Raw genomic sequence first — 16,526 nt, 5'->3', positions numbered from 1 at the left:
TCAGTAACAGTTTTATACCTGGAGGTTTTAGAAGTGCTTTTGAGCTCAGAGATTGTGTTTTAATGTTTTCATATTTGGTTAGGCCTACAAAATGAAAGAATTGAGACACCAAGGAAAAATAATGTGATATCCATTGCATTATGTGCACCTCAGAAGTTTTTGTTTCCTGTTTCTCACTGTTAGTGTAGATTCAGCTTTGTCTTCAAGAACTCTATTGAAACTAAGAATTTTAGTCAAGTTATTTCAGGATGGGCTCTCAATCCAGGATGTGATTTATTCTCTGAAACTCATACGGTCTTGAAACTAGGAGAAAGTCATCTTAGGAAATCATAATGGCACATCATTGTTACTCGAGGGACATACCTTTTCAACTACAAAATAGATTGCTAATGCACTCATCTATGGGATAATTTAATGACTGACTGCCTCTCTTGGAAAATATGTATTTTTTTAATCTTATATTCATGTTATCATAACAGCTTGAAGTTTACTCCTTTCTTTCCCCAAAACACGTAACTCTTAAATCTTTATGTTCAAGGTATAATTAGTGATACTAAATTGTTCTCCAAGCTGCATCTCTACATGAAAGAGCCAAAGACTAAGTGCTATTTTACTGTTAGTACTGAGAGTTCATGTCCTCTCCTCAGAAATCAGGCAGAACTATGTCATGCAGTGCATCTAACATTAACAGTTTGTATGTTATGTTTTGTGAAAGGGATGGAAAATACTTCTGCATCTGTAGGAAGAGCTTGCATTACCTGCTGAAGCTATCCTTGAACATTTGTAAAGGATTAGAGTTTTTTAACTTAACCTGTACAGGTTCATTTTACAAAACTGAATGTAATATGTGATTCCATTTTGCATATAGTTTGCTATTAATGTATCATTTCAAAGTGAGGCATAAAATCTAGACGCAGTTGAATAAGGTGCTAAAGAAGATCCGTCATTGCAGCTTTCAAGTTCTTTGAACTTTGTATTTGAGGGGTCCAACTTTTATCCTTGAAGTCGATGGGTGTGCTTACCACGTAATTCAGGTACTAAAAGTTTGATCAAAAGCCACATGAGCCATTGAAATTCCACTCTTACATGTCAGGGCTATAGCATCTCTTTTGTGCTTAAATCTTGATGAAGTCACAGTTTGCAGCATTAAGACTTCTGAGACAGTCATCCCCTTGTCCAAAATCAGAGATCTTTGAATCTGCAAGTATTTATTTGTACTAATAAAGCTCATGTTGTCTCTGTACAGAATAGAAGGGACGTAGCACACACTGCGCATGGGAAGAGTTATTTGCCACACAGTCTTCAGCAATATTATTTCTTAAATCAAAGCAATTTTCTTTGCAGGCAGAGCAAAGACACTGATCTTCAGTGTGAAGTTTTTCATTCCCTTTCCCTTATATCATGCCTCAGTCTGGTTAGAGTAGTTTTTATGTAGCAAAAGCAGAGGTTCTTTGGTTTTGGTGAAAGGAGTGGGATGTTTAAGGATTTGTGATTGAAGAAAATTGGAGTTTGGTTTTCAGTTGGAAATCCAGTCCAAAGAAAAAAGGGATTTTTTTCTCAGGTACTCACTAACATACAGTTATTAAACACACAGAGCACCAGGTCTAAAAGCACTGTTCTTTCTGTTGCAGCTCACTGACCCTGCTATATATTCAGCACTGCCTTTGTCCTGTGTTCTTAAACCAGTATAAAGTCCAAGCAAATCATTAAACTGGTTGAGTTAAAACCCAAGAAACTAAAATTTGAGAGACAAGTTGTAGCTTGTCATTTAGCTTTCCAAGCTTTAAGGTTCCATGCTTACTCGCCCAGGTCTTTTTTTTCTCATTTTTGTGGAAAAATGAGATTTTCATTGAATCATTTTATTTCATGAGTCAAGCCAAAGAAAACAATGTAATATGTTGAGTCTGGTGATAAAGTTGGGAGAGTTGGCAATTCTGCCTTTGGTGTTATAGTAATCCCCTGGACTTGATTACAAGGACTAACCCTCCCTTGCCAAACTCTGTTTCATGCAAGCACATGCCATCCTCATATGTATATTTTATAGTAAGCATTTCTTCACTTTTTCTCCCCTCCTCTGCTATCTGCTAATGCTCATTTAAAGGCAATATTTCCTCTCAAGTGCCTCCCCAGCCTCAGTGTCTAGCCTGCACTTTGTCTGTGGGGAAGGCTAATAATGTAGATGAATTACATTATATGATTTGATTGTCTTACTTTAAAAGACAATGCAAGCTACATTAAACACTATCAACCTTTCAAGCAAACAAAAATTCCTCCTTCAAACATGTACAAATTACATGGAAAGCTTAGTTCAAAGGAGATTGATATTGCTTGAACGTTTGCATTGAATTTGGCTGGCACTGGATCAGGTCCTAAAAGCTGCAGTTATCTAAGCCAACCTGCCTAAGAAGAGCCAGAAAAGTACTATACTATTAATTATTACTATTAATGGGGTGATTCTAGAAAATATTTCAGTTTTCATATTCAAAAAGTATATGGTCTATGAAGATTTTCTATTGTCCATTAATCTCAAATGTTTTGGCAGGAACGAATATTGGCTCATACAGAAATATTTCTATATCCGTGTCCATTCAGGACATACAAACATGTACAGTACTCATTAAAGACATGAAGGTTTTCTCTTAATATCATTGAACAGACAGTGTATTTTGCTCTCTGAAGTTATGCAGGAGAAGAAACCATGGTTTTGGCTTTTCTTCTTTGGCTTTCAGATCCTTAAACCCTCTACAGCTGGGACTTTTTTATATTTTTCCAGTGTATGGGTTTTTTTTCCTGTCCTTTCCAAGTTCTCACACAGTTTGGTTGCATTTTGGGGTGAACTTCTGGCCCTTTCTGAGCCCTGTTCAATCCATTCCACCCTTCTTCAGCTACCCAAGCCAGATTTCCTCCTGTTGCAGAGTCTGTAGGAGCAGATGGGTGAGAGAAACTCTGTGAGGTTCTGCTTTCTGAATATTTTCCTCTAATTGTTGGATTGGCTCAGTGGATCTGGAGGGACCAGTTGGAAGCCAGGACCATCTGCACCAAAGCTCATACTTATGCATTGGCCCAAGGATCCTTTATATCCTCTGACTCTTGGATGGCTTTATTCCAGCAAAGCCATACTGAAGGAGGGTTTCTCCTGCTCTGACCTCTTTTAGAGATATCATATTAAAAGTAAAGGTCACTGAGAAACTGTTTGCAGCTCAAGGGAGATAGCTGTTTCTTAAAGATAACTACCAGTTTTGAAAATGTTGACCTCAGGGACCAAAAACATTGAGCTTTTGTAACACTAATTCCATTGAAAATCCTAGTTAATTTAACACATACAATTAGCTTTTTTTTTTCCTTTTAGCTAATAAATTAAACATCTCTGTTTAGCATTTTTTGGAGAGGCAGACTTTGAAGCAAGCGAGCCTGTTCTCAATCCACACATTGCTCCTTCTCACAGGAGGAGAGGCACGTTGAGAGGAAAACCAGTGCTCAGCAGTTGATGAGATGTGCTTATTCAGGTGGGAAAAGTGCACAACATGGAAGTTTGGCCAAGTCTGGGCACAAGATCTGTTGCTCTGTCTGGGCTTTCCATAACCAGTAAAAGGAGGGCAAGTGGAATTTTATTGCCTTGGCCCTGCTGTGGATGAAATTCATTCCACTGAACCTCAGCACTTTGGAAAGTAGGTGTCCTGTCTTCCTGCAGTGTCAGTGCAGAGGGAGTCACTCCCAGGCAGCAATTCATCCTGCCAAGGCTGAGGTTAATCTATCTGTCTTACCTATATTAGGAAAACATTATATATTAGGAAAAAATTCTTCACTGTGAAGGTGATGAGGCACTGGAACAGGTTGCCCAGAGAAGCTGGGGATGTCCTGTCCCTGGAAGAGTTCAAGGCCAGGCTGGGTGGAGCTTGGAGCAACCTGGTCTAGTGAAAGAAGTCCCCTGGAAGATGGACTTTGAGCAGCCTGGTCTAATGGAAGATGTCCCTGCCCGTGGCAGGGGGGTTGGAACTAGATGATCTTTGAGGACCTTTCCAACCCAAACCATGCTATGATTCTATTAACTTTCAGTCAGATTCAATTGTGTACTCTCAAAAAACTGGACAGAATTGAATGTGGACTTAAAACTTGTTTTAAGGGCTTTGCTAAATCAAACAATAACTAGTCAAGGTATCTCAAGCACTGTCAGATAAACAGCTTCTCTAAAGGTAGGCACAGAGTTTGATGGAGGTAGTGCTCAGGTCTCCTGTCTATTTTGTTAGAATATCTCTGGGATAACATCACACTCTCAGACACAGGCAGTAAAGCCTTTACACCATTTTTACCATCAGCATCCAAAATGACTACTGTCGATGTTAGCAAATAGTTGTGTTTTGGCCTGGAGATGATAAATTTTACATCATCCATGTTTTTTAAGCTGCAGTCAGAATTTAATTCCGAAGGAATAAATTCTTATAATTGAGACGGATACAGTTTCCAAGGCAAAGGACATCAAGTCAGTGGGAACTGCTTATGAGCTGTCAGATTTTGTTCTGATAATCACCACTGACTTTGAAGGTCTCTGTGCATACATAGGTGACACTAAATGTGGCCAGTGCCTTCCTTTTTTAGCAAATTGTTCAGCAAGTAAATCTCAGCTATTTCCTAATACGATTTTATTACGGTTTTGGAAAGACAAGAGCTGATGATGCCTAAGAAATCTTCAGGAACAGCTCGTGACTCTGTTGCCTCCTCTACAAATACCCAATAATTCCAAATTTACAGTTATCACAAGAGAAAAGCTGCTGTGACTGAAACGAGGCAAATTGCTTCATTGTATGAAAGTTTGTGTCAGAAGCAGCACAAGAAGTTGTAAAATGTAAATCTCGTGCTCTCAAATTTCCCTGTGTTTTCACAGAACTGCATCTGTGACTGTGCAGCACTACAAAAATTTCCTGTGAATGTGCTAATAGGCCTTATGAGAATGTTCTATCACCATCCATCTGTCACTTTTTAACAGGCCTGATTGGCAAGCACTTGTAACAACTGACATCTGTTCTCGCTTATTGATATGTAGATTTATGGTAATTGCTGTGAACAATAAGACACAAAATTACCTAAGGTGAACATTAAATTAAATTTTCATGCCCCTATCCTTATAAATAATTTTTTTAAAAATCTTAAGTTTCGAGCAAGGCATACTGTGCATCTGTTTTGTACATAATTTAATTGTTTTTTTAATCTGCCAGATAACAAAATGAAAGTTGAATTTCCTTGCGATCTTGAATATTTGCCAAGCTGATAGTGCATTGGTAAATACATGTTATTAAAAATGGAATCAAACTGTATTGTGATTCTGGGGTTTTTTAATCATTTCCCTTTAATTCCCAACATTGTCTCCATCATGAAGATCAAGAGTTATTCCTTACCCAGAAGGGGTTTTTTTCCTCTACAGGAGGATTTTCATTTTTCATGTGCAGCTCTGCCTATGAGGCTGTTCCTCAGTGTTAAGTGATTTGCATTTCTTCAGAGAGAGGTGCATTTGCTGAGTGAGCAGCACTTTCAAATAAAACCCATCTACTCATTTGTGGTCCAGCTCTATTGCAGGATTTGGGACTGTTTTGAAAAAAACTGTAGGATGTGAAATGTGTGAAGAGTGTGTGAAAGGGGAGAGAATGAGAGGGCAGATTAGTCCCACAGAACTGTACCTTAGCTGAAGTTCAATTGAACCAAAAAATCCCCATTTGAAAGCAAAGTACTTTCTAGATCTGGGACTTGAGAGCATTTGGTTTCCCTCCTCCAAGTTTGTCCTAGCAAGTGTGATGTCGATGCTCCTGACAAGTTGATGGGAGAAACCAATAAAGAGGGAGCAGAGATGGTAAAATGCCTGGGGAATGTGGAACAGTGATGACAGGACTTACTTTTTGGATGTTTGAGCAGACACAGGATCCTAAAGAGGATGCATATTAAGTGATAAAACTGTTGACAAAATCAGCTCTGAATCCAGTCTGGCTAATCCTAGCACCTACCTTATATCTGCATTTTAGTCTCTCCCTGAAGTATTTCACCTTGGAGTCAGTGCCTAAGTATGACTCTTCGTGTAAGCAAGTGTATGTCATTTGCTGTTCCTCGGTCACCTTTCTTTCCTTTTTGTGTAAGTTCTGTTTAATTGTTTGTCCTTATTTACTTCCCATCTAATTAAAGCCTTTGCTATGTAAATGCCTCTATTTCTTGAAGGTCCTGACTAAAATGCAGGTATATCTCCCCCACATCTTCTAAAACAATGAAGAAACAGATGACTGAGTAGACTTCATATCACAGTCCAGAGCTTACAGCCTGAAGGTTCCTGCCTCAATGATGGCTCTGTGGTCAAGCTGATACTAATTTGGTGTACTTAGTTCATATATGGGTTTTGAAATGAACCATCAAAAGGCAATTGGGCACAATTATTGGCTACTTCTACTAACCTTACTAGTTATATTCAGAGGAGACATGGGAAACAAATTGTATTCATCCCAATTATATGACCCTGTCCTGAATGTGTTTTAAATGTTAGTTATCTTCTTTACACCTCCCATTGTGTCAGGAAATAATATTGAGCCTGGGCTTCACACAGAGTTTAAATGACTTTTAATTCTACACTCCCCTTATAGAAAAGGCACAAACCAGGTTTAATTTTTCTGAAGTATAGGCTAGTGCCTTTGCTGCATTCTCTCAGTTCCAAGGTTAGAGATGCTAGCTGGGAAATGTAAGAGGTGGTTCCAGAATATAGATATCTTGGGAGTGAAAAGAACTGAGTTTCTTGGCAAGGTACACCCCAAGCAACATGTCCATTGAAAATAGCTCTTTTATGATGATGATGATTATTGTTATTATTCCATGTTTTGCTTAATCCTGTTGCTTCTCCACATAGGCATGAACGCTTTACAACTACAGAATTTGGCAACTTTAGCAGCCGCAGCAGCCGCCGCCCAGACCTCAGCTACCACCACCAATGCAAATCCTCTCTCCACAACAACTGGTGCTCTGGGAGCCCTCACAAGTCCCGGTAAGAGCAGAGACATGGGAGCAAATGGGAAGATGAGAGTTAAAACTGTGATTCCATGTTGTGCCTAGGTTCTGTGCTCATACATGTTCTGATGACCCTTTAATATTTGCCATTGTTTATACATGTTCTGATGACCCTTTAATATTAATATTCTTAATATTAAGAACATTGTTCTTAAGCAAATCACTGCTTTTTCAAGTGGTCCAACGTGGATATATTCACCTTTCCAAGTTCATTTCAGGTGCCATTGAAGCCTAACAGATGCATCTTACAAAACTCTATGTGAAAATTACAGTTGCATAGGAAACTTAAGCTAAAATTAACTTCTCAGAAAGAATTCCGAACAGGAGAAAATTCTTCCTGTCCTACAGAAAAATCAGCTGAGGTGTTTCTTTTTAATCCCCGAGAGACTGATCTTTGATTCCCAGCACATGCATGTATTACCTTTACCCATCATGAATTTTTGTGAAGTCTTTCTCTCTTTTTTCCCCCTTATCTTTTGCTTGCTGTAGCTCAGTTGAGCTTTCTTCTGGTCCTGAACATAGAGCTACAGAAGTGATATCAGATGCATAAGAAATACACAGGCGGATTCTGACTGCATTGCACTAAGTAGAAGGCAGATTTAGGTGGGGAAAAGGGACAAGATAAGAGGTGGAGGTGCCCCCATGGCCACCATGTGGACTTTGAGACATGAATGTCTGATGTCTGCAAAACCCAAGAGAGAAATCAGGACAAATTCAGACTTTAGTAACACTTCAGCATCTCCAGAATCCACGTAGAGAGACGTTGATTCAGCATAGTTACTCTGGATTTACAGTGATGTAGCTGAGTGAAGAATCCGACCTCTTATTGTTACATAAAGGCTGCAGGCTGTAATTATTTGCATCATGAAGTGTGTTTATTGCTGTTCTAAAAAACATTCATATTATTTTAGACACCACTAAAGAAAATTTGTGGTTAATCTTGTTTAAGTGTGTATTTATTTCCCATGAAAAAGTAATTCATGGCAGACGGTTTGAGCTGATCAGTAAGGAAAACAGTTTTCACTGCACAATAGAACTGGGACCCTGTGTTGTGCAGGGTGTTAGCGCTGGCCAAGGCTTCCCTTGTCATATTACAGTTTTATTGTCTGTGTGGGACAGAGGTTAAATGAAAGGCAGCTTGGCTAGTACTAAGTTTGTGCAGAATTTCCCTGTTTCTGGCATGAGCCTCACCTTGACCTAAAAATAATATTCATTAGACACATCTCTGAGAAGCAAGTTGGGTGAAAATAATTTTGTCTTGCAGATAATTTTTTTTAAACCTGAGCAATCTCTTCCCTCTGTCCTGGAGCTGGGACTTAATGCTTTGCAAAAGGCTCGTCCCAGTGTCAGTGTTTCCACATTACTCCTGCCTAAATGTCACCCATTTCTAGAACAAGAAATGTTGCACTTCATGCATGCTCTGTGGTATCTCTGCAGTTTAGCTGTTAGATGTCTGAGCAGCCAGTCCTCCCAAAACACACTGAACATGTCTTGACCCATCCTGACAAGAGTTCTCAGGGCGACTCAGTGTACTGTACTGCAGTGCAGAGGGGCTGGAAATTAACTGTTTTTTGGTCATTGCTGCTCTGCAGCAAAGTGGCACCAGAATGTTCCTGCCATGCACACACGTCTTGCCATGTCAGCAAAGAACTTGGATTCTATTTTAAGGTCCACATTTTCCTTTCTACCTCTCCAGCACAATCTTCTTATCCAGCCTGGCTGACTTGCTGTTCCCTCTTTAGCCAGGTCTCGAGGCTCCTGGAGTACCTGGAATGTGTTTTTTCTCTGATGCCTAATTCTACAGAGGCATGTGGTGAGACAGGTCCTTCAATTGGGCTGGGTAAATACATCTTTGGGATAACTAGAGTTTGTGTTGCTCAGGGTGGTACTGTAGAGCAGATATGAAGCTTTTTCAAAAGAGGTTAATGATTTTGGCTAGCACATTGAACCTGTCTTATTTTCAAAATATTCTGGACATTTAGCCTTTAAAATAGTGTATTCAGAATGTCAGTTGCTTTTGAAAGTCTTACAGATAGTAACTGTACACAAGTGTTTCTAATATTAGACAGCTTGGTGTGCCAAAGAAAAATATATATCTAATAGGTCCATTGACCTATTTATGTTGTGCAACCAACCTAAAATCAAGCCTTGTTAGAATGTTCTTCAGTTTAACCTTCCTTATCTGGTTCCACATTCTCCACCCTATTAAATGTTTTGTAAACCTGAATAATATCTTCAATGATTCTTCTCTGCTCTATGGAAAATGAATTTAGTTTGATAAAGCTTTTCATAGTAGCTCAAAGTATTTCCATTAAAACTTGAAATATGTTGGCAGAAAACATTTAAATCTGCCTTTCCTCTGTGTGGATGTTTGGAGGCCTTGAGGGTATTTTTTTGGTCTAGTTTTCTTTTAATAGAACACTTCAGTTTGTTGTGTTTCATAAGTGTAAATTATTTTGTCTGATTTCAAAGCCTGCACTAAGCCCAGGAAGAAATGTTTGTGTCTCTCCAGATAATGCATTAAATTAATGCATTCTCAGTTGAGAAAACAGCCCAAATTTAGGAGAGTGCAAAGGTAGATGCTTAAATTTAATCCTTTTCTTGATGCTGTTAAAGGCAAAATACTGCAGAAAACAGGGAGGGACAGAAGTGTGTACTTCTAGCACGCCCTAAACCATGGCAGCCACATAAATCATATCCATGTTTCTACCCAGATATAACTAGATCTCTCCCCAAGATCTCTCCTGAATCAATCTTTGACCAAGAATTCTTGTCCTGTCCTTTGTAAACATGTGTCATAAGAGCCCCAAAAGGTGGTTATTTCAGTTAAAATTCATCTTGAAGCTTAATTTTACATAGATAAGATTTAGGAACCTTCAGTGCATTAAACTAGTGCAGGGGGGTAGTAGTCAGGTCAACTTTGATGCATTGGCAACACCGAAAAACAGGCCAGGAAGTGAGGAACTGACAGGACATCTGATATTTGAGGATTTCCAAACAAATTAAACTCCAATGATCTTTCCCTCATACATTGTGACTAAATAGCTTAGACCACAAGAGAGTCTAAGGACACTCGTTCCCTTCCATGTGCTAAATACTTTCTCTTAAGCTTGAAAGAGTATTCATTCAGAAAGAACAGAGACAATGCAATCCCCCACACTATTAATTTTTTTATAATTGTAAATTTATAATTTCAATTTTGCATACCCATGGAAGTCTCTCCCTACAGCATTGTTAGAAATGATTTTTTAAAAGCCTTTGCTTAAAAAAACATGAAAGATTAAGCTTTCATTTTAGTAAAAATCCCCTCAGGCAATAAATAGGTTCTTTTGTCTCTTGGCCCTGGAAAAAAAAAAATTAAAATGGTTTAAATTGCCTATGGTTAAAGTAACTGTTTCTTGCAATTATCAGATGATAGTGAATAAAAATTAAAATGAAATCATGAAAGGCTAAAAACCAGGTAAATGCGTATTATGTCTTTCATGAGTTTCTCATGGGTCTTTTGAAGTCTCATTTAATCATCTTTCTTGTCTTTTATTTTGATATGATAATTGTTTCCTTTATTTACCTTAATCACCTCTATTTAGTTAATTAATTCTTCACTTTATTTTCATTTCACTCAGGATACTTTTTTTCTGTTTTAAAGGCAGGTACCTGTAGTATTTCATAACCATAAATCATTAAATTTGGGCTGGGGTAGCTTTTACCTAACTCCACATTCTCTCATCCAGTTTGTCTGCTTGAGCCCTGGAAGTTTGCATTTATTGTTAACTGGGAAGGGATTTTGGAGGGACTACCTCAGGTGTAGATAACCACACTGTAAATTTCCCAATTTGGGCTCAATGTGAGGAACCTTATTCTCTCCTCCAGAGACTGCCCTTGGCATGTCCTGCAAATGGCTCATCGAGCAAAGAGCTCACAGGGAGGCTGCAATTCCAGAGCCTGCAGGGATTTAGGGTTCAGTTAGTAGCTGTTGGGAAGGCCTGGAGGTAGATGTGAAGGAGGGGCATACAAGCTCAGGATCAAAGTTTCTGCCTCTTAACACTGTCTGGCATTTAATTTGCCCCAGTTGACCCACTACCCTAATTTTCCCAAGGATAATAACACATATTCCAACTGTCCTGGGTGCTACAAGGTTAACACAGCGCTGCAAAACGTGAACCACTTAGAGCAGCTTGGTGAAAGCCATGTCCAGTCAAGGTCTCAGTATCTCCAATGATGGAGATTCCACAGCCTCTGTGAGCTCATTTCAATTTTGTTTCCTAAAATTCATGCATAAATGTTTTTTTCAGTAGCCAGTAGGAAAGCCCTTCTATGTGCAAATGAAGAGACGAAACATCTAATTACATACCCAAATTTATCTGCATGAACATACACAATATAATTTCTGAGCTGTGGGGGGATAGAATTGCTAAACCAGAAGCTAATTCAGTTTCAGACTTAGGAGTCTTCATTTTCCATGACATTTTCATGATTATTTGATTCTCTAAACTATTATTTATTCACACAGCTGAACTAGCTATTCATGCTTCAGTAAAAAACTCTTTAGGTTTATCTGCTGTGTGAACCTAAGAGGAAATATTTCTGGGAAAAAAAATTACTGATAGTGTAGAAAGTAAGACCTTTTTCTTTTAATGACCTCTTAAAATCCAGACCAGCTTTTGTCATATTATATCAGTATTCAGCCATTAACTCCAATGTTGAAAAAAAAAAGTTCTCCTAAGCACAAAGGTCTAAAAATACTCATTTTCTGACAGATGCTGACATTGAAGAATAACAGCCCCCAAAAAAGGAAGACTGTGAAGTATAGAATAAACTGTAAAAGAAAAAAAAATTACACTGCCTGTCCTGTAAGAATTAATTCATTCTTTCCCCCTGCACAAAGCAGAGGATTATAACATAGCTATCATCCATGGCTCATTATTTTCTCTACCCCCTAATCTAGTATGAAGATTGTCTTTGTTAGTTGAAGGTGTTCATGTTGTGAACACAATTGTTGAAATGTTAGAGATTTTATAGTATATACAAGATGCTTCATCTGGGAAGCAGTGAAGAATGTTCAAATAATCATTCTTAGAAGATTTGCTTTTTGTTCACTTCAGTGCAATCCGTTTCTCTCCAATCAGCGGCGCGAGGCTGCCACCGTGACATTTCGTTAGAGGCCAGTGCACCCACTGAGATAGCTGTGATTTGCTTCCAGGATGGTCCAAAAATAACCCTACCAGTAGGTGTGGAGGAAGGTCTGACAGTTTGCTAAAGAATGAATGGAAGTAGATGTTTCACATTGGAAAAAATCAGCTTAAAATTCAGAATGGCACTCGTCGCACTGTAGTACAAATTGATTATTTTGGTACCATTTCATGTGGAATTAATGCATGTTCCATTATTGTGAGATCATTTAAAATAAGCTTTATTGGGTTTTGCAGAACATAGAAAACTTCCCTAGTATAATCTTCATTACTTTTAGGATAAACATACAGTTGATAAATACAACACATAGCTTAAATACAGGTTTATAAATACAGTATACATACAGTGCACATACTTAAACAACTCAAGGGTATGTTTTTAAATTTGATATTTAAATCTATTGTATGATTAGCACCTTTACCTTAGTGCTTGGAGGACAGAGAAGTTCAATGCCTTCATTTCAATGCCTGATCTCAGCACAATTTTGTTAAAGTCATGTGTTTTCAAGGAAACGGGAAGAAAACCTTCCCTCAGCACACCCACCTCCCAGTGCCTCTTACTGGTCTACATAGTTCGAGGAGCTTTGTGGCAGGAGTATATTTCTGAGCTGTGGTGTGTCAGCTGGTCTGACCCACATGGTGTTGAGTTTCTGCATCTGTGGTTATGCTCCTCAATAAGTGAATTGGTTTTGACTGCTCTTAGTGCCCAGAAATGATACTGCTTCTTGGAGAGATATATTGGTACTAAGCCCATCTGATAATTAGGCCACCCTTAAGCAGGCATGCAAACACAAGTTGGAGCCAAAAATAGGAAACTGGGCATGTATTTTTGACCTATATTTGTATTTTTAATGATGCTTCCAAATGTCTTAAATGACCTAAGAAGAAAGGAGTAGGAATTGTGTGTTTAAAATCCCCTGGGGTGCCAGTACAGTAAAAGGAGAGGTGAATGGTGATGGATTCCCATGGAGCCTCCCCAAAACAGCACTGTCTCTCCCTGCTGTCCTCACTGGAAAAATGAGCCAGTGGGAGCCTGAAGGATGCTGATGGCAGCAGACAAACCATCAGTATGCTGAAATGACCTGTTTGCATATTTGTCCCTTAAAATGTAACAGGTCTTTGTACATTCTCCTGTCAGGTTTCTGAGCAGGTGCAGCAAGGCAGCCTGAAGGATCTGGGGAAGGTTCAGTCACTGAACAACTGGGCTTAGGGTGGGCAGAACTGGTCAGTGAAGCAGTGTGAGGTTGCCTGCCAACTGCAGAAAGGGTCGTTTCGCCAAAGTTCCTTATCTCTGTTATAGAATCAACATTATCAATTTATTAATTTTTGGCACAGAAACCTCCAGCTGTTTCCTCAGACGCATAAATACTGAAATTGTGTGCTGAAGGACAGGAAAACACGCCTATTGTTCAGTGAAGCATTTTGCCAGTTAATTCTTTAGGTTTGTTTTGAGGGTGTTTTTTTTAACTAAACGGCATACAGTACTAAACCATGGATTAGTAGGATCTAATTCAACAGGAGACATGTTTGTTTTTTAAACATTAGTACATTATCATCTTCCTAAAGTATTAAATCCATTGCCTTAGCACATTTCAGGATTTACTTTGCTCGCAGTATACAAATAATACTTTATAATACATTATATTTTGTAAGTGTCTCTCTACCCCACTCTTAATCTCTATTTCAAGCTACAAGAATCCCAGTTTGTAAAAAAGGCTATTTTTCTTTCTGTTGGAAGCACTATTTCATGTTCATTCAGGGTTGCTTTCTGCTAAAGAAACATGATAGTATCAGCTTGCCTACACAGGTAGATATGTGAACTTATATGTAATATATCTTACAAGAAGTTACAAGCCCAGAAAATGCTGCAGTTCGTAATACCCAGGAAATAATGTAAATCTTAGAAAAACTCATGCATTTGAAGGAGCTTTCAGTTGTTTAAGGTTTACTACTGCCAATATTGCTCCTTCAGCTCTACTGGATTGTGGATGTGTCTATGGATGCTCCTGGTCTGTTTTCCTAAGGGAGGGTAATTAGAATTTATTCTAATTTTATTATTATTGTTGTTATTTTTATTATTAAAGTCTTTAACCTAATTGTTTCAGCTTTCTATCAAAACAGTAGGGTTGGACTCGATGATCTTTGAGGTCTCTTCCAACCCAGTTGATTCTGTGATTCTATGATACTATGAAAAGAACTCGTTGTTTGACTATGGGACTACTGATCTATTTTATGCATTAGCCAGACAAAAATATCTCCAACAACTGCATGAGTTTAAAACCAAGTAAAGCAAACCCTTGACTGCCTTTGCTGTGTGCAGTATGGATGAAAAGAACCAATGTCACACATATGACTTTACAAATGGTCTGCAAAGGACCTGGCTGAGTAATTTTACATGAGGCAAGATAATCCTCCAGTTCTACAGCTTACAGGGGTAAACGACTGTATCTCGTGGATGTGCTATTACAATAAGGTTGTGCTTGCACACCCCACTAAAAATCCCTTCTTCTGTGGAAATTATTATTCATGCACCATAAGGATTCATAACTCCTTTAACTACTGAATAAAATTTTCGTTATATAGTGTCTCTCATCTCTATTCTAATATACCATAGATAGGACTCATAAGTGTCTGAAGTAAACAAGTCTTTTAGAAACATCTTGCTGCAATGGAAAGACAAAACACTTCCCAAGGACTATTTACCTGATCCCAAGATGGATGTATGAGAGGTGAAAAAGAAGATTAATCAGGCCACCCTCTCCCATGTACTAGAATTTGAATTACCATATAGACATGTGGTTAGCACTCATACAACAAAAACACTGCTTACCTTGAACTGTAGCCTTAGACTCTATTGACACTCTAATTTTTTTCTTTTATGGAGAGATGCTACAGTTTGTTGTTTGTTATTGCTTAGTGCTGAAAGTGTATCAAAGATGTTGCAGGCACACAGGGGGCAGCGTGAAGGAACCTGTACTCCAGGCAGGAGATCCTGGCCTCAAGTAGAGCCTTATTGATTCTAGATCAGAAATTCTTCAGAAAGTGATTTAGAAGTGGCTGTATGCTGAAGTGGCTCCACATGGAGGTCATTTCAGCATCGGGGCATGAGTCCCTGAACAATAGCTTGCTTCAAATTGTGTGAGATAGTAGTAATAAACATGAGAGCACAGCTGGAAGTTCCCTGTAGAAATGGTTTTGAAGTGAACTCAGTAGTGCTTCGATGAAAACAGCCACAGCCTTTGGCCCCACTGAGTAAAACAGAGTCATAAATGCTCAGTAGTTCTTCTTGGTTTTCTTCATATTGCAGTGATTCAATTTGGTTTGATTTCAGTCAGAGTTACAGTTGGAAATATCTAATGGTCAGCTATGGAGTTTAACCCAAGCCAGTCCACTATGCCTTATTATTCTCTTCCTGAGCCTCTCTAAAGTACTTCCCACCAAAATCAAAGGCAGTTTATCACTGTAGTCTGCTGAGGAGAATGCACAATGTGTTGCAGGCACAGTACTGAAGTACAGCTTGTAGTTTACACTAGAGGTGAATGGTCTTCACTGGGCAATGCATTTCAACAAAACAGAAGTATCAGTGTGGAAATCGCCCAGAATATTAACTTGCTTTTTACTCTCTCTCTCTGTCTCCATAATCTCACAGGAGACTGTACCCTTAAACACAACAGCCTAGATTCACAAAGACATGCCCAATCAATAAACCCTTGTTTCCTAAAATGCCTTCTGTCAGACAGGTAGGCTTGGAGGAAACTTAGGGAACAGAAGACTAGAAAACTACAAAATTAACCAGCTGATAGGTTTGTCTGCCATACATGTAGTATCTTTGTATGCTCTGTTTTCTCCTTCCACTGCTGTGGAAAGTCCTTGGTGTAGACACTGCAATTTCAAGACAATCAGAAATGTCAAGTTAGGCGTTAACATAAATAACATAAGTGATTAAAATGTGACCCTGATTTTCACTTCTGCCTCTCAAAAAAAACCATGCACTACTGAATAGTATGGATTTATGAGTCTAAAGTTAGTCTCCAGTTCTTGAAGACCTTGGCTTCTGAATTTGCAAATAATTTGAATAGACTGGTTCACCTCTTTATGTTTCCTTTTTTGTTTCTTCTATAAGTGAATGTACACAAAGGACTTTGTAAAATATAAAGTTGTTTCCACAAAGCCAGAATGAGAAGGATCACCATGGGGAAGACTCCTTCCTCTCCTCTCCCTCTCCCCTGTCATTCTTACTCTCATTTGCATGTGTAAATGATACACAGAAGTGACCAGATGTTGAGTGCATGGTACTCTTCC

At 38.7% G+C, this 16,526-nt stretch overlaps 1 protein-coding gene across 1 annotated transcript in view; it reads left to right on the top strand.

Annotated features, from left to right (window-relative positions):
- The window catches only part of CELF2 (CUGBP, Elav-like family member 2), a gene marked incomplete at its 5' end in the record, with an annotated part of 69,155 nt that overhangs the window by 27,713 nt on the left and 24,916 nt on the right, over nt 1-16,526 (top strand). Inside the window, one exon of the mRNA XM_009073943.1 lies at nt 6,878-7,012. Within this exon, the coding sequence (XP_009072191.1) occupies nt 6,878-7,012 (135 nt within the window). The remainder of the gene's footprint in view (nt 1-6,877; nt 7,013-16,526) is intronic.

This window comes from Acanthisitta chloris, unplaced genomic scaffold (assembly GCF_000695815.1).
Source record: "Acanthisitta chloris isolate BGI_N310 unplaced genomic scaffold, ASM69581v1 scaffold2190, whole genome shotgun sequence".
NCBI classification, from domain to species: Eukaryota; Metazoa; Chordata; class Aves; order Passeriformes; family Acanthisittidae; genus Acanthisitta; species Acanthisitta chloris.
The sequence above is the reverse complement of the archived record's forward strand: the minus strand, read 5'-3'. Positions and strand labels throughout refer to the sequence as shown.